This window comes from Myotis lucifugus, unplaced genomic scaffold, assembly GCF_000147115.1.
Source record: "Myotis lucifugus unplaced genomic scaffold, Myoluc2.0 scaffold_112, whole genome shotgun sequence".
In the NCBI taxonomy this organism is placed as follows: Eukaryota; Metazoa; Chordata; class Mammalia; order Chiroptera; family Vespertilionidae; genus Myotis; species Myotis lucifugus.
In genome coordinates this window covers 3,548,715-3,571,205 of record NW_005871160.1, presented here as the reverse complement: position 1 = coordinate 3,571,205, position 22,491 = coordinate 3,548,715, and the positions used below count along the sequence as shown (strand labels likewise).

At 39.2% G+C, this 22,491-nt stretch overlaps 1 protein-coding gene across 2 annotated transcripts in view; it reads left to right on the top strand.

Annotated features, from left to right (window-relative positions):
- LOC102418990 (cytosolic beta-glucosidase) overlaps window positions 1-22,491 on the top strand; it is a 116,263-nt gene that overhangs the window by 19,774 nt on the left and 73,998 nt on the right. For both annotated transcript variants that reach the window (XM_023757747.1, XM_006093276.2), the window contains exon 2: window positions 15,147-15,374. In XM_023757747.1, coding sequence (XP_023613515.1) covers window positions 15,147-15,374 — 228 coding nt within the window. The remainder of the gene's footprint in view (window positions 1-15,146; window positions 15,375-22,491) is intronic.

Genomic DNA, 22,491 nt, shown 5'->3' with positions numbered 1-22,491 from the left:
GTGCCCTCTACAAGGGGCTGAGGCCAGAGTGACTACCGAATGTAGGCAACAGAGGACCCCGGAGCTGTGTGGGTGGCTTTCCCTGGGCACACCCAGCAGGTCTGGGTGGTCTCTGGCTCAGAGAGCCAGTGCAGCCAGCTGGGCCAGGAAAGGAACCAGGACTGGAGTCCTCAAGGAGGCCAGGGAGACATAGTGGGTTCCTAAAAGGACCAGTCCTCTGGGATCTTTTCTTAGGGGAGAGAGGATAGCCCCCAAACTGTATATCAACAACATTATACACTGCCTCCTAGCGAGTCAATTTTAAATGCATCAATGCCTTGCCCTAACCAGTTTGGCTCAATGGATAGAGCGTCGGCCTGCGGACTGAACGGTCCCAGGTTCGATTCCGGTCAAGGTCATGTACCTTGGTTGCGGGCACATCCCCAGTAGGGGGTGTGCAGGAGGCAGCTGATCGATGTTTTTCTCTTATCGATGTTTCTAACTCTCTATCCCTCTCCTTCCTCTCTGTAAAAAAATCAATAAAATATATTTTAAAAAATGCATCAATGCCAGCAGTGCATCCAATAAATTTTCTCAATAACTCTTCCAAGAGGACAACCCAGGTATTGTCATCATTTTCATTTTGCCGTTGAAGAAACTGAGGCACAGAGAGGTTGAGTGAATTTTCGAAGCCACAGGTATAGTACGGCCCTGAGATAAGTTAATATGGGGAAAAGGCCACAGAATGTAGTCAAGAGCACAGTCTTAGTTCAGTGACAACAGCTTAAATGTTAGTTTCATCAGTTACCAGCTCTATGAACTTTTCCAAATCCTTGAACTTAAGGAAACCTCAGCTTCCTTTATATCTAAATGGGGGTGATATTAATAGGAATACAACATGTGATGGGGTCAGGACATGCTACCCCAAAATATGGCACCTTGGAAGCTGAAGGAGTTTGAGAAAACAGCAGTAATAGGAACGTCACCGTGACCTTCACCCCATCCTTCTTCCTTGAAACAAGTCATAAAACACTCGTGTGAGAGGTACCTTCTCTATTTCTGAAGGAAAGGAGCATCCTTAGCTCTGAAAACACAGGGACCCTGAGGAGAATCTGAACAAACAGGCCTTACTAAGTTTCCCCCCAATTTATTACACTTCATACTCCTTAACCTACAATATGCCTCCATAGCTGTGCACCCTTCATCACACCTGGCATAAGGTACCCAGGTTTAACTATTTCTTTCCTTTTCTTTTTTAATATTTTTTTTATTGATTTTTAGAGAGAGGGGAAGGGAAAGAGAGATGGATAGAAACATCAGTGATGAGAGAGAATCATTGATTGGCTGTCTCCTGCACGCCCCCTACTGGGGATTGAGCCTGCAACCCATGCATGTGCCCTGACTAGGAATCAAACCAGTGACCACGATTCCTTGATCAATGCTCAACCACTGAGCCACACCATCCAGGTGTCTATTTCTTTAGGTCTTCATTTTCTTATATTAAATGCATCTGTATGCTTTTTACCTGTCACTCTGTCTTTGTTGGTTTAATTTGTAGACCTAGTCAGGAACCCTAGGAGGGTCAAGGAAAACGTTTTCCTTCCCTGCACATGTAAAATGCTTGCATGGTCTTAAGCCAGTGATGGTGAACCTTTTGAGCTCGGCGTGTCAGCATTTTGAAAAACCCTAACTTAACTCTGGTGCTGTGTCACATATAGAAATGTTTTGATATTTGCAACCATAGTAAAACAAAGATGTATATTTTTGATATTTATTTTATATATTTAAATACCATTTAACAAAGAAAAATCAACCAAAAAATGAGTTTGCGTGTCACCTCTGACACGCGTGTCATAGGTTCGCCATCACTGTCTTAGGCAATGATAGATATTGTTACTATTATGATGCATTTCCCCAGTATATTGTTCCATCCTTTTAAGTGGGGCTCGGATTGGCATGGTGGCAATCAGAAGCTGAAGCTAGCTTAGATTCATGCAATGCTCTGATGGATGAACAGGAGAGGAGAGGTTCTCTGCCAAAGAAAGAGGCAAGTGTCTTTCACTAGAGGGAGTGGTCCCAAGCATCAATGGCTACATGCAAAGAGACTTAACCGCAAGATGAAAGAGTAATTGCAGCAGAATAGCAGAGGCAGAGGCAGTTAAGACAAAAAGCCACAGATGTGAAATGGGACTGAGGTCCATGCAGAGGGACTCTGAGAAATCTTTGTAGTTAAAGACATTATGGTCCTCAGAGAACAAAAGACACAAGTACGGGGTTGGAGCCCAGGAGGTTGAGTCCCAGAACCCAGGTTGAAATATTTCCTCTCACTCTCCATTCCTCAAAGAATTGATCACCTCTCTGAATTACTACATCCACATTTAAATTATAGTCACATTCTGTTATGTATGATGTCAGTACAGTACACAAGTAGAACACTGTACTGTTTGTTTTTGTTTACCCATTCCTTAGTGGGGTCAGCCCTTCCTCTTCCTTGAGGAGAAAACATGTGGGGGGGGGTGTCTGTTTCTCTGGTGGCCGTAAGTCTTCTTGTTAACTAGATATTTTCTGTTTGTCCATCAGGATCCACTTTCCACCTTTTCCTCCTCTTGGCCATGGGCAGCCAGCCTATTTGGGTAGCATCGTCCTTTGGCTTGGGTTTGGACTTGATCAATGGGAAGCATTAGCAGGAGACAGTAGAGTCAGGTGGGAGGAGAGACAAACCAAAGTGTTTGTTCTTCTGGTTCTTTCTCTGCTGGATTGCCGTGGGTTGGCGGTGTCTCCCTCCTGCCAGGCAGCTCTCAGCAAGCCAATCCTGGCGGTAGGTTTTAGGAAGATTCTGCTCCTAGCCCCTTCATGGGTGCTAATGGCTTCTTGCTGCTGCAAGCCCGGAAGTCCTGCACCATCCCTGGTCGCCACCCCCAGGCCCTACTTACACCATTGTAAACAGTCCTTTTGTGAACCTCTCTTCAGTTACCCAGCATGAGTGCCATCTGTTTTCTGCTGGGACCCTGGCTGATACATATGGCGTCTTCTGGTTGCAAAACACAGTCTCACTTTTGGTCTTCAGAATAATTAATCTATGAAATACTGCAACTCCAAGTCTGATGTAGGGTTAAGACTCTTTCATAGCTCTAGTGGAGGTCAGGGTGTGAGTCACCTTCTTTCTTTCCCTGCTTCTCATAGTTCCTCCTGTTTACCATGGCTTCTGACCTGGTTGAAGCTGGTTGACCTGGTTGAAGGTGAGGTCATAAAAAGTTCTTAAGGTGGTTTCACAACGTCTGATTTTGGCAGATATTTAGAGCTGATTCTCTTTCTCATGGACATGCTTATGGCTTCTTCAGAGTCCTCTCCATTGCTGGGAGCATCCTACCATCCCAGATACATATCAGGTTGTCTTCTTCAGCTGGTCACTTTCCCTCTCCAGCCATTGACCTCAGCCTCCATCTGCCAAGGAATCATTCATTTTAAATCATTTGCTGTATTAATAATGTTTGTTTTCAGGTATATGCCTTTCCTGAAGAGAATTTTAATAACACATTCTTCCTTAACATCATTCTGCTTCTATTTGCTGTTTACTCCAAGATTTATGATTCTTATGAATACCCATGTTTTAATCTGCCACTTCACTTTTTTTTAATTTTTAATGCAATGTTTCATTTTGTTCCCTCACCCTTTTACCTCCCCACCCACATTATATATTTCTTTACTCTTTTTTTCCATCTAGCACAGTGTTCCCCAGAGGAGGTGCTGTTGGCATTGGGTAGGGCCATTTCTTAGTTGTGTGTGGCTGCTCAGCCCTTGGCAGGACCTCATTGCTGGCCCTGCCACTAAATATCCGTGGTGTCCAGTTCTGGGATAAGTGAAGCATACTTGCTCATTTCCACATCCTCCTCTGGGTGGCATACCACTTCTGACCTTGAACCAGAACTTACCAGTTTGGGGCTTAGGTCTACAATTTCCCTTCTCTTGTGGTTATCTTTATTTTCCTAACTTAATTTTAAATTTTATTTTAGTAACATGGCCATAGTTTAAAAACTCAAGTGCTGTGAGAATTAGAATACTTAACAACAAAGACAGGTTATTTTTTTTTATGTCACTCCACTGTACTTATTCCCAAAGCCAACACTTTTGAGCCTCTTTACTATCTTTTTCTAGTACTTACTTCTATGTTTCTATATACAGCTATGATTTGATGTTTTAGTTGAAAATACAACATACTGACTTCCTGTACTTCCTATATGTAAGATAAGCAGGCTTTTTTTTAAAGCATTATCCTCACAAAGCCAACTTTCTATTCTCTATTGTTCTAGTTTGGATATTTAACAAGTTTTATTTCAAATCATCACTCAGTTTTTATGTCATTGTTTTATGTAAATATTGTGCAGAGCTGAGCTACCTTACGTCCTTTTAGTCTTGCACGGACTTTATCTTGCCTGAGAGTTAATACTTGTCTATTGTGGTTGGCCTCCCTTCTATGGTTCTTTCACTAATTCATCTCCACACTGTCTGCCAGAAATGTAAATTACCTCTTGACATGTTCAAACACATCAGATACTTCATAGTTGGTGTTTGTTTGTTTTTTTTCCCTTGAAGACATTCTTTCTGGAACCCACCATCCTCATGTGACTCAATAGTAAAATGTGTTTCCATGAAGTGTGGTGGTTTTTCTTGTCAGTTTGGGGCCCTTTTATCTTTTGAACTAGCTTTAAGCTGAAGGCTGCTTCTAGATCAGAGTATCTGCTCACCATAACCTCAAAGTTTCACAAAGAATAGTCATGTCGAATACACTTAATGAATGGTAGTGATAAAAATAAATACTTTTGTCATGCCTTACAAATGGCAATTACTTGAATTTTTAGCCATGTTTCATCTTTCAAATGAAGACTGCAATAACTTACAGGCATGAAGATAACTTCTTCATATTTCTGTGAGGCAGCGAGCCAGCAAACATTATTATTCCTATTTTATGTGAAGTGTAACACACAAGGATTTTAGTCAGCACCTACTATTTCCATATCCCGTCTTGTTACTGGAAAGACACAGATAAGTGAGTGCAGATTGGACCCCACCTTACAGAGTGCCAAGATATTTTAAAAGATGACAATGTGTCTTAGTTTTGTAGTGGGTGCACCAAGGAGGGCAGGATTGCAGTGGGGACTCAGAAAATGCTACTGGAGAAGTGATGTGGGCCTGGCCGGTGTGGTTCAGTGGTTGAGCATTAATCTATGAACCAGAAGGTCACGGTTCAATTCCTGGTCAGGGCACATGTCCGGGTTGCAGGCTAGATCCCCAGTGTGGAGTGTGCAGGAGGCAGCTGATCAATGATTCTCTCTCATCATTGATATTCCTATCCTCTATCCCTCTCCCTTCCTCTCTGAAATTAATAAAAAATATATTTAAAAAAAATAGGTGATGTGGTAAGTCTGTTTTGGGCTTTGAAGAAGAAGTCTACACACACACATACTTACCCCCACACACATTTATTTATTACTAGACATGATTTACTTTATGCAAAGGACTGAGATCTATTTAGGCCTGCATCCTCTCAAAGGACATTATCATGGTAAAAGTGAAAGGGACAAGACCCTCTTTGTAATGATGGCTTCTAAATCAGGAAGGCTGAGGCCCCACGGACCAAGTCAGACAAGCCCAGATACTTGATTCATCACCACAGGCAAGATTGCATGTATTTTTAGTGAGATACATGAGTACACATGTATTTCCTACATGTATACTCATATCAATTGCAGGCTGCAGAGAGAAGAAGAAAAGAGAAACTGGTCCCTTGTTGTGGAAGTGTAATGAGTGTCATTGCATTGAGTTGAGAAGAGGAGAAAATGGACACTTATTGCGCTCATACCATCTGCCATGCACCCCGCTAGGCACTTTTGCTTTGGCTCAGATGGTGTTTTCCAGAGCCCCATGAAGTTGATATTTACATACAGAGAAGTTAGGTAAGAGGCAGAATCACGACTGAACTCACCTCTGCTCATCTCTGTGGCCTGAGCTCTTCCCACAATGCTTTGCAGCCTTGGAAGTCTTCGATAGGTTTGTAACTAATACCAATATTTTACAATTTTGTGGGAATGCCTTCTATGTCATAGAAATCAGAGACATTTTCATTTTCTTCCAAAATTACTAAAAAATAAAATATAGGACCTTATCATTTCTTGCCAAAAATATTGAAATAATCTGCCAACTGGTCTTTGTGTCCCTAGTGCCTTCTTTCTGCCACTTACCTCCAACATTGCCACTGAGTGACAGGTTTGCTTCTGCCCTTATTGGGTTCACTGTGACAACTCTTGCTCTTCTTTCAACACTTGCCTTAAAATGTTTCCTCTTGGGTAAGTTTGTCTGACAGAAGTAACTCTTGAATGCTTGCTTCTTATATATATTTTTTAATATATTTTATTGATTTTTTACAGAGAGGAAGGGAGAGAGATAGAGAGTTAGAAACATCGATGAGAGAGAAACATCGATCAGCTGCCTTCTGCACACTCCCTACTGGGGATGTGCCCGCAACCCAGGTACATGCCCTTGACCAGAATGGAACCTGGGACCCTTCAGTCCGCAGGCCGACGCTCTATCCACTGAGCCAAACCGGTTTCGGCGGATGCTTGCTTCTTGATTCACCCATAGTATTTTTGTTCAATCTTCATAAAACTCATCTTGACATGGTATATGATTTATTTGTCTAATATTAACTAGATTGTGAGGTCCTCAAAGGAAAGAGGATGTAAAATTATTATTTGCAAAATGTATAAATGTGGACTAAAACATTAATTCATAAAGAAAGATTTCATTTAGTCTGAGACTCACCTAAGTTGTCAACAACAGACTTCATAGAGTTTAATGTTTTGGTTTCAGTCAGGGTAGGACTGGTGTATCACATTTTGATATTCACAATAATTAGCTATGTGATATCTGATCTTGGAAAGTTAATCTTTATGAGTCTTAGTTTCCTTTTGTTCTTATTAGTAATAATAATAGGACATCTTCTAAGGGTTATTGTAAGGGAAAGAATGAGGAGGTTGATATAAGTTGGTGTAGGAATGACAGAGAGCTAAGACTCAAAAATTGTGCTTATTATAAACAATGAAATGTATCATAAAGATAGATAAAATAAGTTATATTTTATGTGTATAGTATAGAAATAAAACTAATATTCATCTAGTCACCATATTTCTACAACCCTTCTCTAATATTTTCTCCTTAATCCTCTTCCCAAATGTATGAATTTTGCATTTATCAATTCCTTGCTTTTTGTTATGATCTTAGCACATGAGAATGCCCAGCTAAAATGTATTATTTAATTTTACATGTTTTGAACATGGTATAAGTGGAAATATATTGTGTGTATTTTTTGCAACTTGCTTTTCCCTCTCAATAATTTATTTGGGAGATTTATCCATGTTGATCTGTGTAGATGTTGTTCATTCATTCTTGTACCTGTATAGTCTTTCAGTATATGACTATGCTCTAGTTTATTTATACTTTCACTGATTCATTGTTCTGACAAAGGAAATTGGCAGTTTCCAGCATGGATTTTGTTGTTGTTGCATCACGAATATATATATATATATATATATATCTCCTGGTCTACATTGTAGAAACAGGGTATATGGTGGTACATGAATCACTGGGTTTTGATATATGTGTTCTTTCAACTTTACTAGCTATTTCCATAATGTTCTCCTTCCAATGGTGTATAAACATTCCTGCTATGCAATAATCTCTCTAATGCTTCATATTGCCCAACTTTTAAATGTATGCCAACTGTGTGGGTGTAGAATGGTATCTCATAGTGGTTTTCATTTGCAGTTCCCAGTTTTTTAATGATGTCTTACATTTTTAAAAATGTTTGCTAGCCATGTGTTTCTCCTTCTGTGAAGGAACTAGTCACATCTTTGGGCCATTTTTCTATAGTGTTGTTGGTCTTTGAATCAAAATATCCAAATATAATTGTGGATTTGTGTATTATTTTGTAAGGGAAAGAATGAGGTGGTTCATGTGTTTTGAATGTCTGTTATTAGGTATATAAACATTTAAAATTATAATCCTCTTGTCCTGGCTGGATAGCTCAGTTGGTTAGAGTGTCATCCCAATACACCAAGGTTTCAGGTGCTGTCTCTGGTCAGAGCACATACAAGAATCAACCAATGATTACATAAATAAGTAGAATAAAAAATTGATTTCTCTCTCTCTCTTTCTCTCTCTCTCTCTCTCTCTCTCTCTTTCTCTCTCTTTCTCTCTCCCTTCTCCCACCCCCTTTCACTCTCTGTGTTTTCCTCCCTCTTATTCTCTAAATTCAATAAATAATTTTAAAAAAATCTTTATTGTTGAAAATATGAGCCCCTTTCCCCCCATTGACCCCTTCTAGTCCCCCGCCCCCACCCCAGGCTTTCACCACCCTATTGTCTGTGTCCATAGGTTAAGCATATATGCATACAAGTACTTTGGTTGATCTCTTTCCACCCCCACCGCCCCTTCTCTCTGAGATTCCACAGTATGTGCCATGCTTCTATGTCTCTGGATCTATTTTATCCATTTTATTACTAGTATGTTCATTCGATCCCACATACGAATGAGATCATGTGATACTTGTCTTTGTCTGCCTTATTTCGCTTAGCATGAATTCAGAAAAATGACTTAAAAATGTAATCCTCTTGATAAACTGATCCCTTTAATATCTTATAACTGACTAGATGCCCAGTTCATGAATTTGTGCATGGGTGGGGTCCCTCGGGGTGGCCTGTGGGGATCGGACTAAAACTGGCAGTCCAACGCCACCTGCTGCTCCTACCTACTGTTCCCGCTCATCCTGGCCCCACTGCACCTGCTGTGGCTTGCACCCAGTAAGTCCCTATCAGGAGAGCCACGCGCCACTGCAGTGGCACTCATGAGTCGTGAGCCCTGTGTCTGGTGCCCATCCCAAGGGGGGTGGGGAGGGGGCCAGGATGCCATCAGCCCTCTGGGTGGGTGGTGGGATGCCCTTGCCAGCTCAGGATCTGGATCCCTCCCACTGACATTTGCGCTGGTTGTCGGGAGCCACCTGGTGGCAGCTTCTATATCATTACTTCCTTGTGGAGCATCTAGGAAGGAGAAGCGGCCCCAAAGTGCCTCAGGCCACTTCCAGGAGTCCAGTGGCACTGTCAGGATCGTGCTGGTGGCACCGGTCCTTTGGTGCCTGGCCAGTTCTCTGGAGATTGGACCTGCAGGAATACTGAGGGAGTGAGTGGCTGCTGCCGGGTTGGTAGACTGCCTGGAAGGGTAGGTCAGTTGAGTGGCGCTCCCACTGTGGGAGAGCACTGACCACCAGGGGGCAGCTCCTGCACTGAATGTCTGCCTCCTGGTGCTCAGTGTGCGTCATAGCGACTGGTCCACCGGTTGTTCGGTGTTTAGGTTTTCGGTTGCTCCTGCCTGCTGCTCCCACTCATCCTGACCCTGCTGCGCCTGTCGAAGTCCTGATTGGGAAAGGCTCACACCACCACAGCAGCGCTTACCAGCCATGAGAACTGCATCTGGCTCCCATCCCAAGAGGGTTGAGGGGAGTGCGGGACTCGATCCCCGCAGGCCACCCCAAGGGACCCCACCTGTGCACGAATTTGTGCACCGGGCCTCTAGAATATAGATAATATTCTTGCTCTGAAATCTACACTTGTATCAACAGAACTACTACAGTTTTTTTTAATTAGTGTTAGCATGGTACATGTTTTTCAAACTGTCACTTTTAACCTTTTGTTTTTATTTTTGAAGTGAGTTTCTTGTATGCAGTATATGGCTGAGTTTAGTTTTTTTATTCAATCTGATGATCTCTTTGAATTGGGTTGTATAGACTCATTTACATTTAATGAAATTATTGGTCAAAGTTCAAGTGATATTATACCACTTCATGTGTAATCAAAGACATTGTTTTAACACTATGTTACTAGCCTGTGATATAATTAAAGACTCTTATAACAGCACACTTCCACTTCTCTCTCTTGGCCTTGTGCTACTGCTGCCATGCATTTTATACTTACTAGTTCATATATTATCAATGCTATTCTACATTATTATTAGTTTTCTTTAAACAATAAGTTATCTATTAAAGAGATTTAAATAATAAACATCTTACATATTTACCCATATAGTTACCATTTCTGGTGCTCTTCTTTGTGTAGGTCCATATTCCCATCTGATATCTCTGCCTGAGGACTTTTTAAAATTTATTATGGGAAGGTTTGCAGGTGAGGAGTTCTTTGAGCTTTTGTATGTCTGGAAAAGTATTTAGCCTTTACTTTTGAAACATATTTTTTCCAGGGCTAGACTAATTGGACAGATTTTCCCCTTTCATTATGTTAAGGATGTTACTCCACTGTTTCCATGCTTGCATTATTTTTTTGACAACAATCTACTGTATTTTGATTTTTGTTCCTCTAGGCATTATGTCCTTTTCCTCTGGTTATTTTTCTCTTCATGACCAGTTTTGAGCAAGTTTGATTATGGTGTGCTTTGGCACATTTTTCTTCATTTGTTTTGTGCTTGGGGCTCATTGATTTTGGAGTTATGGGTTTATAGTTTTCATCTTCCAACATTTTTTTTTCTGTGTCCTTCCTTTCTTTTCCTTTGGAGATTCAAATTACATGCATATTAAGCTGATTGAAGGTGTCCCATGGGTCACTGATCCTCTATTATATTGATCCTTTTTTATACTGTTTCATTTTCAAAAGTTTCTATTGCTATGTCTTCAAGTGTACTAATCTTTTCTTCTGTGATGTTTAATCTACCATTAATTCCATCTGGCACATTTTTCCTTGTATATATTGTAGTTTTATCTCTTGCAGTTCCATTTTGATTTTTTTTTATTTAAAAAGTCTTCCATTTATCTACTTACTTTTGTATTTATGAGTGAGATTGACATAGCTTTTTTTTTTTTTGGTAGGGCCATTTTTTTATTATTTTAGAATCAAGGACATTCTAACCACATAAAATGAGTTGAGATACTTTTTTATTTTTATTTTTTTATTTTCTGGACTATTTGGCAAGAGTTTTATTTACTAGAACTCAGTTGTACTGGTAGAACCAATTGGCATGGCATTTTGTTGTGGAACATATAAACTACTGATTAATTTTTAAATAGTTTAAAAAGATCTTTCAATTGTTTTACTTTTAGTTGAGCCAATTTTGATGTTTTAATATCTAGAATTTATCATTTCCATATAATTTTTTCACATTTTTTAAAAAAGTTTTAGAAACAATACACTCTTCCATCAGTATAATTGCTGTAGTTTCTGTAGCTATGTTTTCCTTTGCATTACTAATACTTTAAAATTTTATTTCTCATTTTAAAATTTTATTTTGTAGGGTTTATTATATTTTGTTAGACTTTTTTTTTAAATGCTACTATTTGCTTTTGATTATCATCTCTATCCTGGTTTGTTTTCTATTTTATTATTTCTGATCTTATGTTTCTCCTACTTATGTCACCTCCGTTCTCCTTTTTCTCCTCCTCCTCTTTCTCCTCCTCCATTTCTTCTCCCTCTTCCTCTTTGTTCCTTATATCTTTAAAGTGAGATACTCGGCTCACTAACTCTGAGGCTTGCTTCTGATCTAATATGTGCATTAAAGCTTTCTCTCTAAATATTTTAAACTTGATCCCACAATATTTTAATACTTATTTTTTGCTAGTTAGTTTTTTATGTTTTCTGGTGACAGCTATAATGCCTTCTTTTAGTTGTTCAGATGTACCTTTCCAGATATCTGAACTTTTTGGGATTTCTAATGTTCTTTAGACATTACTAGTAAACTCTTGCACAGTGTATTAGAGATTGTCATAGTCATTTCTCCAACACTTTGAAATTTATGGAGTCTTTATTTATGGATCAATTTGTGCTCGACTTTCATAATGGTTTTGTCTGCTTGAGAAGAATGGAGTGTATTCTTCAGTAGTGGTGTTCGTTATTGTGCAGTGTCATTTATATCCATTAGATCAAGCTCGTTAATATATGTCATCCTTATTCTCTCTTTCTCAGTTACTGAGAGAGGTGTTGGCATCAAGGTTATTCTAGCCACATAAAATGAGTTGAGGAACTCTTCCTTTTTATTTTCTGGAATGATTTGTGCAAGAATAACATTTTATTTTGTTTTTTGTTTTTTTTTTACTAGTAATGTTTGGTAAAACTCATATGTTGAATAAAATCTCCCATGATGAGGTGGGTTTGTCAATGTTGCTTTTCAGTTTTGTCACTTTTTGCTTCAGATATTTTGAAACTAGATTCTAGATGCATGCACATTAAGACAGTGTTGTCATTATGTAGGGACCGCATTATCTTCATGAATGCTTTATTCCTTGCAGTCCATAGCTGTTTTTTGGTGGGCAGGGATATCTTTTATTCATGTTTTGATTCCCAATTTATATATATTTTATAGAAATATAGGTGAATTTGTAAACAGTATGTCACTGAAGTAAAATTTTTAAAAAATCTAGTATGACTATATTTCTATTTTATCTAAAAATTTAGATCATTGACTTGCATTCTCATAAGTGATCATTTATACCTTGTCCTACCAACTTATTTTATGCTTTTATTTTTCTTACCATTTATATGTGTGTGTTTTTTTTCTGGTTATCTTGTTCTCTTTTTTATATATTTTTTCCCATCTGGTATAATAGTTAAGTGTGTGGGATCTGGAAATCAAATGTCACCACTAGCCTAATTTTATAATCCCCAGACATGTTGCTATATGTTTGTCTCACATGTATATGTTAAAAATACATGGATTGTCATGTATTTTTAAATATACAAAACATGATAAACATGTCATATATTTATACTCTTTGAAATGACAGACTGAAATCTGTTATCTTAGAGCAATTTTGGGTTTGTAGAAAAATAGAGCAGATGGTCTAGAGCAGTGGTTCTCAACCTTCCTAATGCAGTGACCCTTTAATACAGTTCCTCATGTTGTGGTGACCCCCAGTTTTATTGTTACAAATTGAACATAATTAAAGCATAGTTATTAATCACAAAAACAATATGTAATTATATATGTGTTTTCCGATGGTTTTAGGTGACCCTTGTGAAAGGGTTGTTCGACCCCCAAAGGGGTCGCGACCCACAGGTTGAGAACCGCTGGTCTAGAGAGTTACCATATAACCCATTGTCCAAGTTACTCCACCATTAACCTCTTGCATTAGTGTGGGACATTTGTTGCAACTGATGAAGAAATATTCATACATTATTAATTAAGTTCACATTTATGGTTTTGACAAAGGTCTAATGATATGTATTCATCATTACAGTATTACACAGAATAGTTTCTTTGCCCTGAAAATATCTCTACTCCACTTATTCACCCCTGTATACATTCTTTTGAATTAATATATATATTAATATATATATCTTGACTTTAGAGAGAGAGGAAGGGAGAGGGATAGAGATATAGAAACATCTGAAATGAGAATCATGGATTGGCTGCCTCCTGAATGCCCCCTACTGGGAATTGAGCCTGCAAGCTGGGTGTGTGCTCTGAAGGGGAATGGAACCATGACTTCCCAGTTCATAAGTCTATGACCGGTCTGGGCATTCTTTTGAATCTTGATTTTTTTGCCCTTTTGATGTTCTTGAACATTATAATTTTCAGGGAAGCTTAGTCCATCTGATCTGCTATAACAAAATAGCACCGACTAGGTGGCTAATAAACAACAACCATTTATTTCTCACAGTTCTGCATGCTGGAAGTTCAAAGTCAGATTGCCAGCATTGCTGGGTGAGGGCCTTCTCTCACAGACAGACTTGTATTCTCAAATGGCAGAGGGAGCTCTGGAGCTCTGTGGCCTCTTTTGTAAAAGCACTAATGCTCTCCCCGAGGGTTCTACTCTCGTGACCTAATGACCTCCCAAAGACCTACCTCTTAATTGATCACCTCAGGCATTGGGATTTCAACACACAAATTTTGGGTGGGAGGAGAACACACAGACCATAGCAGAAGGTTATTATCTATTCTCTGATTCATCCATTTTCAGTGTTGATTAGTGTTTCCTCTCCATTGATACACCTTAAATTAATTATCTGTTCTGCTGTTGATAGGGTGTAAGTTGTTTCCAGGATTTTGCTATTATAGATGATGCTGCCTCAATATATTATAGATTCTCTGCCTCATATAATCTCTCTGTGAAAATATATGAGTGTGTCTGCAGGGTGTCCATTTTGAAGGGGAATTAGGGAGTCATGGGATTTTTTAAAAAATAATTCTTTATACTATAAAATGTATTCTAACTACCTCTTTAAATAAAATTTCTATATGAACCTAATGAATCTAACCTAATTTTTACTTTCTGTTCCTCTAATGTGCAACATTCTCTTACCTCTGAGTTTAGTCAAATCCTAACTTTCCTTTTCTCTAACTTCCACCCATCCCCACCTTGATAACCCAGCATTTCTTTCATGCTTCAGTCTTAAGTCATTTCTGTAAGAGACTTCTGACTTGAGCCCACATCTGGATAAATGTCACTGCCTGGTTACTTGGGGAAGGCCTTTGGGTTGGCTATTTCCCACTTGCCTATAGCTAAATTCCCCAAGGTCAGGAAGCAATCAGAGTTCACCCCCCTGTCCCCTGTGCTCAGCATAGTGCCTGACACAGAACGTTGTATGCATGAATGAATGTACAGCTCCAGGGTTATCTCAGCAATGGTGGGAACCAGCACCTTACCTACAAATCACTGACTGGGTCATTACAAGCTCCATTGTTAAATAACAGAAGAATAGGCTTCAAGTATAGAGGACCAAAGATAAGACCTCGGGACCTGGTCATGGACATCAAGGACAGGGCGTGTCAGGTGTCAGGCATGGCCAAGGGAAATGTTCATAAGGAGACATTTTGAGCGAGCACCTGCCTGACTTGACCAGCCAGGAGATCCTCAGATAATGAACCATGAAATCCTGCTATGTGGCAGCACTATGCAATAATTTTTCATTTGCCACCAGTCCGCTTCCAGTCCGCTTCAGGGATCAAGGACAGCAGAACACATAACCGACTCCTGCATGTTATTGTAAAAGCATATTTTAAAGTTACAAATATGGTACATTGAGTTAATGAGGTATGTTCTTGTGGCGACAAATATTTACATTCCACATATGCCCGTGGATGTCAAGAGTGTAAGTGTTTCATTTTCTTTTTCTCAGGAGGCTGGGATGCAGATGGAAAAGGCCCTAGTGTCTGGGACACATTCACCCATCAGGGAGGAGACAGAGTTTTCAAGAACCAGACTGGCGATGTAGCTTGTGGCAGCTACACTCTGTGGGAGGAAGATTTGAAATGTATCAAACAGCTTGGATTGACTCATTACCGCTTCTCTCTTTCCTGGTCACGTCTGTTACCTGATGGGACGACAGGTTTCATCAACCAGAAAGGCAAGTGTTTCTTAAAAATAGAAGGTTGCAGCTTTAATTCAAGGTTATTGCTGCAGCCTGGCATAATTAATCCAGTATGCTATTCTGCCGTGTAGCTTGGAAATTGCAAGTTTGGGGAGTGATTATGGGATACATTTTTTGAAATGGGCTTGCATTAGCTTTCTCAATAATATTCTGGATTCCCTTAACTGCAGATCTTTGTTGGGAGGGGGTAAGGAATAGATGGGCAGGAAGAGGGTTGGAATAAGTGTTTTATCTACATAAGGTCTTATTGGAGTGTTAACTTGAAGGTGAATTTTCAGGAGTTGTTTATACATTGGTTTCAGTTGTGTTGCGTGGGGATGAGTTAGGAAAAGCCCTGGAAAACTCAAGGTGATTCTGAGCATTTTATAGAAGCTGAATTCATGGAGCTAATGAACTAGCACAGAGGCTAGCACCAAGGCATCTGGAGTCTATGTACCAGGGTTAAGAGCTAGATACATCACTTCCTATCTATCTAAGCATTGCTTGGGCATCTCTTGGTGCCTCCATTTCCCTACAAGTAGAAAGGGATACTACAGTTGTTCCTACTTCAAGAGTTGTTGGAAAATGCAATAAAATAATCTTTGTAGTCCTTACACTTGCTGGTATATCATAGAATCATTCGTTAAGTGTTAGCTATTTTTTGTATTATGCCTTGTAATTCAAAGGATGGCGCCCTATTTCAGAGACTGTCATTTATGAGGCATTTATCATATATTTTTTCTGAAAGGTAAACTTATCACACTTAACAGAGGTCCACATCCAAATCCAGATATTTTGCAAATGATGGGTCTGGAAATTAAATCTAAGGTCTTCTTACCTCCTTCCACACAAGAGGGCTGGCAAACGATGACCTGAGGGCCACATTTGGCCTGCCACCTATTCTTGTCAATAAAGTTGTATTACAACAAAGTCATGCCCAATCCTTACATGTTGTCTATGGCTGTTTTCCCACCACAGTGGCAGAATCGAGCAGCTGGGGCTGAAGCATTTAGGCTACGGGCCTAAAATGTTTACTATCTGGTTCTTTACGTGAAAGTTTGTGACCCCTGCACTACAACATAATGGCCTCTTAATAAAGAACCTTTATTGCTACTTTGACTTAGAAAAGATTTTACACTATTCCTAGTGTTGGATGGAAGTGAGGCAAGGGAGGTGCCTAAGTTGCAAAATTTAAGGAGTCATTTAAGATGGGCAATTGCAGGCACCTGAGGGAAGGACCTGCTTGCCTCAGCACTCTTCCAGCCTTCACTGATAGTAAAGGGTCTGTGTGAGCGGGTGATCTGATTCCATACATAGTAAGAACAACATCTGATAACAATTTCTAGATAGCTGTGTGCACTTGCAATGCTCATTTTATGTCAGGTGGGATCTCTACCTTATGACATGGAACCACAGCCCATAGACTCACATGTCACCTAGGGCCTTAGAGTAGCCTCTACTCAATGGGAAAAACATAAGATTAGCAGGTTCATTGCTTGAGTCTAAAGACATTAGCCCTATGACTAACTGCTGTTGGTTGAATGTCTTCTTTCTTGACATCACTAGCAAGTTTTATTTTTTATTTTGAACAAAAGTTAATTTGTTCTTCAGTTTTAATATGAACTCATACTTTTCTACCTTCTTAATCCATCACCTGTATCTTCTCTGTTCTCTGGCACTATCATATCCCCCAGATCTAAAAACTAAGAGTTATCTTTGAATCTTCTCTTTGCATCTAGTTGGTTGTCAAATGTGACCCATGCTACTTATGTCTCTTTAACTTCTCCCCTCCTAGCCATCTTCTCTGCCTCTGCCCTAGTTTAGGTGTTTATCATTCTCATGAAGGACTTTTTGATATATCCTTGACAAGTCTATCTACCTTCATTCTCTTTCTTTGTCTTTTAATTTTTTATAAAAAATGCGACCACAACATTTTTCTAAAGCTTGGCCCAAGTCATTTGGTTTACATCATCCCTGCTAAAAACAAAGCAACCTAAACATATATTTAGTCACCCCAAGCCTCAATGTACAGTCTATACTCCTTCACATATCAGTCTGGGTTTTATTTGACTTAGTCTTAATGCATCCCTGACTCATGACAAGCTGCACTTCCCCCATGTGTATGACCCATGAATTCCCTGAGCTTGCACCCCACAGCTTGTTCAATATACTACATAATTTTCCACCTTTGTCAGAATTTTAAGTTCTTCCTTTTGCCTGAAATGGTCTTTTCTTAACTCCCAGTTATACCCCCTGAATGTCTACCATCCTGTTAAGACCTAACACAAATGTTTCCTCTTTTTAAAAATCTTCCCCTATTCCTAGACAGAAGAAATCTTGTTTTCTATTTTCATAGCACTTTGTAAAACTCTTAGGGTATTTCTCACATTCTTCTCTCTTAGTCTTATCATATCCCCTGTTAGACTGTGAACACATGAGTTGAATTCAATTCAACAATCATGTATTAATTGTCTGTGTGTCAGTTGTGCTTGGTACTCATAACGAAGATATGACAATCCCTTGAATTGCTTATGGTATAATGGGAGATAACTCTGTCTTGTTCATCCCTGTGACCTAGTCCAGTGCCTTTCCAGGAGGAATTCAGTAATCATTTACTGAATTTAATCAAATAAGGTCAATAATAATCATAAAAATCACTCTCAGGGCAAGAAAGGTTGCTTTTAGTGAGATGTACTATGAGACACTCACTGTGCCTATTTTATACCTGCTTTTGTTGATTGAATGCTCCTAATTGTCCTATGAGTGAGAGAATTCTCTAACCAGAGGGTTTCATGGCAACCTGGGTCTGAGCATAAATCTGCTAAAATGACAGGTTTCATTAGGGCTGATTCAACCCTATTTGATGTCAAAAACCTAGTATCTTTTCTCAACCCATTTACAACCTCACGGAATGACTTGTATTATTTGTGCTACAGTTGCCTTGTTGGTAAAATGAAGTAGAAACACTCCATTACTACAATGCTGTACACTATTTTAATCCATGATTCTAGGAGTTTGGAGTTTTCACTGAGCTTCCATTTGGTTGGTAAAAAAACACACACAGAAAACTCAAAAACAGAATGAAAACATAACCCATCAGCTCATACTATAAGTCCATAATTCCTTATCTGAAATTCTAAAATCCAAGTCTCTGAATAATGAATCCTTTTTAGTGAGTTTAGTTCTAAAACTAATTTGGCAGCAAAAGCTGACCTAAATGGATATGAAAAATTTTTATCATCTCAGTTTCTTCTGCTTGATGAGGATATTTATATATTTTACTGCAGAAATATTAAGGGATACTGATTCAGACACCACAAGGGGTGTCAAACTTAATATACGGTATTTCCTTTCTACAATCCAAAATTTTTGAGCACATTGGGCCCCAAGATTTTCAAATAAAGGATGGTGAACATGTACCAATGACAATATATCAAGCTACTTGATACCAACTTCAGGTGGACAGAGTTCATGGAAAACACTGTAAGCCAGTAGTTCAAGGGCAGCAGGCAGAAAAGCTGGAGGGGGTTGGTGGTGGGACTGGAGTCTCTGCGGCCACCTGAACAACGAGGGGAAGTCACTCATGCAAATCTCACATGAGCGTCATGTACCCCCAGCACGGAGCTTCTTGTGTTTGTCCAGCTTTTGTAAAACCATAGCTGATTAATATCACAGGCTTCTCCATGAACAAGAGGGCACTGGAGGTCCTTCCAGGAGGCAGAATTTCAATAAGCAGCTGCTCACTCTTGTGCGGTGATCTGTTGAAGCAATTGGAACCATTTTAACTCAGAAAGGCCATAATTTGTTTTTTTTCTGTTTAAATATTTTCTCAAGGAGCATGAAAAGAATTGGAAATCCCGTGTCACTGTTCTTTCCAAGAACCCCCCTTTGTGTGTGTGTATGTGTTTGACTCCCTATTTTAAAGCTTGATTAGAAGACATTTGGAAGCTTATAAAATCCTGTGTTGCTAAATTGGAAGAATATTTTACAAAATGGAATTGTTACACAGTCTTTCTCTTTCAAATGTCAAGTATTCAAGGTTTAATAAGAAGAGATTGAGCTGGTAACTGAAATCACATATTTCTGTATTTCGCAACTGTTCAAGTGCATTTTCATATCTGCCACAAGTATGAGTTTCGGGTGATTAGTAAGAGACTCAAGTATTAGAAATAAAAGAAAAAGAAATGCTTATGTAGAATTTCTTGTTCACTTTAAGATTTAAAATATGAGCACACTTAGCAGGGATGTTAAGTAAATAAATTAACACCAGAAACTGTTATTGATTTCTTACTCTATGTTGAGCAATGTGGCAGCCCCCCTCCCCAAATTTGTCCACCTCCTAATTCTTAGAAACTGTGAATATATTCTTTTACCTGATATAAGGGACTTTACAGACATGATTAAGGTAAGGGTCTCTTGATGGGGAAATCATCCTGGATTACCTGGGTGCTTCCAGTGTAATCATATACATCATTACAAGAGGGAGGCAAGAAGATCAGGAAGAGAGAAGATACAAGGATTAGAGCAGAGCTCAGAAAGGAGAGAAGATGTTACTGTCCTGGCTTTGAAGATGGAGGAAGGGGCCATGAGCCAAGGAATGAAGGCAGCCTCTAGATGCCTGGATAGGCAAGGAAATGAATTCTCCTCGAAAGCCTTTAGAACAGATGCAGCTCTGCTGACATCTTGATTTTAGCTCAGAGAGAACCATTTTGGATATCTGATGCCAGGACTGTAAGATAAAACATTTGTGTTGTTTTAGGCTACTACTGGGTTTAAGGTGATTTGTTACAGCAGCAGTCGGTGACTAATACAGGCAATGTGCCAAGGGAACCTATTGCAATGAAAGAAATTGGTTGTGTGAGTCTGGAGAAAAGTGAACTTAGAGAATTATCATATGTTTGACACATGTAGCCACTCTATCAAAATTAATTCTGCACTAATACATTTATAGTTTGCCTAGGAGGATTCCAGTTCAATTATGTTTTATACTGAGACATCATTTTTTGCAAATTTCAGCCACACATTTTCCTCAGGGAATTTTCCCAATTTCTTTGTTCTACATAATCCTGCTCCACTCCTGGCCACAGCTGACTGGATGAGGGAAAGAGTTCTTTGTGACATTGGATTTATGTAACCTCATTGAAGAAGGTCATCTTGACCTGTTGGTTTCTTTTTTCTCAGGGATGTTTGGAATTGGGGAGCTGAGAGGCTGAGTTGGTTGGTGGTGGGCCTTTGCAGATGAGGTGGCCATTTTGAAACATGGCAAATTGGATGCATAACAAAAACTGGCTCTGTGAGAAAGCCAGCCATATAGTCGGTGTATCCAGAAAAGCTGGGATGAGAGAGATAAGAATTTCCTGACACAAAGATTTTTTCAGTTCCCAGCTTTGAGTTCCATTTGCAATCATTTCCTGTTATTTGGTATTTGATGTCTCTTGATCATTTCAAAGAATGCTCACTACATCCCAATACCAACCAGTCACTGGCTCCTACTGCCACTTTTATATTTGATTTAATCTGAGTGGGTTGCATTTTTCTTATATCCAAAAGCTCTTTAACTCAAATATGCTTCATAATTAAGAAAGAGATGAGGGTAGTAACAATATAAAAAGACCATGAAAGTGTCAATAATTAAAATAACCAATCCTTTTCTAATATCCAGATGCAGAGCAGGGTCCAAGTGACAGCTAAGGTTTCAAGGTCCCTAGATTGGTAACAGATGATCATTTATAATATGCATTTATATGCATTTATGCAGAGAATTGTATCAGTCTGGTAAAACTAAAGAACACCTTGATGGGTTTTCCTATTTTGATATCACTATACGCACGAGGTGGCACTCTTACTATTCATACTACAGATGAAGAAACTTGGGTGTCGAGAGGCCAGGTGCTTTGTCCATGACCCTTTGACTGAATTGTCTGACTCCGGAGCTCTAATCTTTAAAACCTCCCTCCACTGCATCACGGGAAAGTTTCATTGCAACATCAAATAAACCGTACAGACCAGAAATAAAATGCTCCATTCTAGGATGTTAAGGATTAATTATGAAATCCTTTGTTGTTCAGCCATGCTGATGTGTGAGAAAAAAAAATTAAGTAAATTTTTAATCTTCAATATAACTGAGAATTATCATATAGTTTTAATTACATTGACTGCTATCATTAATGACTATGCCATATCTAATGATGCTTACAGGAGATAAATCATCGATTCCCCCCCAAAAGATAAACAATATCTGAGCCAGATCACCAAAGTAGGTGATTTTTAAGGCTAGAAAAACAGAATCCCTACATTTCTGGTTCTGAAACATCAGTAAATGGGAGAAATGGAATGTCGCTGTGGGAACGGTCAGTCTTTGCAGTGAGACAAATGGGTTTAAATGTTGGCTGTGCCATATGACAACATGGGCACTTTAAGTCCAGTTCTCACTCTCTCAGAACCTCAGTTTTCCCTTATGTTTATTAAGGATAAAAATGCCCACCTCTTGGACTTAAGTATGAAAGCAATAAATAAAAGTTGATATCTTTATATGCAAAGGCAATGGAAGGAATTGGCTCTGTGAACCTTAACACAACCAATTCCAAGATGATTCCATTATACCATCTTTGAATATCCCATTTTACAAATGAGGATGTGTGGGTTTACAGAGGTCAAGAGATAGGATGATGGAATGGTCTTTCATTGAGAGAGAAAAGAAAAATTTTATAAATTTTGGTGAGTGTATTAGTTTTCTATTGATGCTGTAACAAACTACCACGAACTTAGCTGCGTACAACAACACACATGTATTACCTTAGAATTCTGTCAATCCAAATTCTGACAGGTCTGGCCAAGCTGCGTACAGGGCTGTGTTTTTGTTGTTGTTGTTTGTTTTGTTTTGTTTTTCTGAAGAATGCAGTCTTGTTCTTGGCTTTTTCAAGTTGTCAGGAGAATTCAGTTTCTTGTGGTTGTTGGGCTGAAGTCTTCATTTCCTCGATGGTTGTCAGCTGAGCACCATTTTCAGCTTCCAGGGTCCGCCTACATTTCTTGGTTCATGGCTCCCATCTTCCATCTTCAAAGTCAGCAATAATGGGTGGAGCTCATCTCATGTTGTCAGGTTTTCTGTTACCTC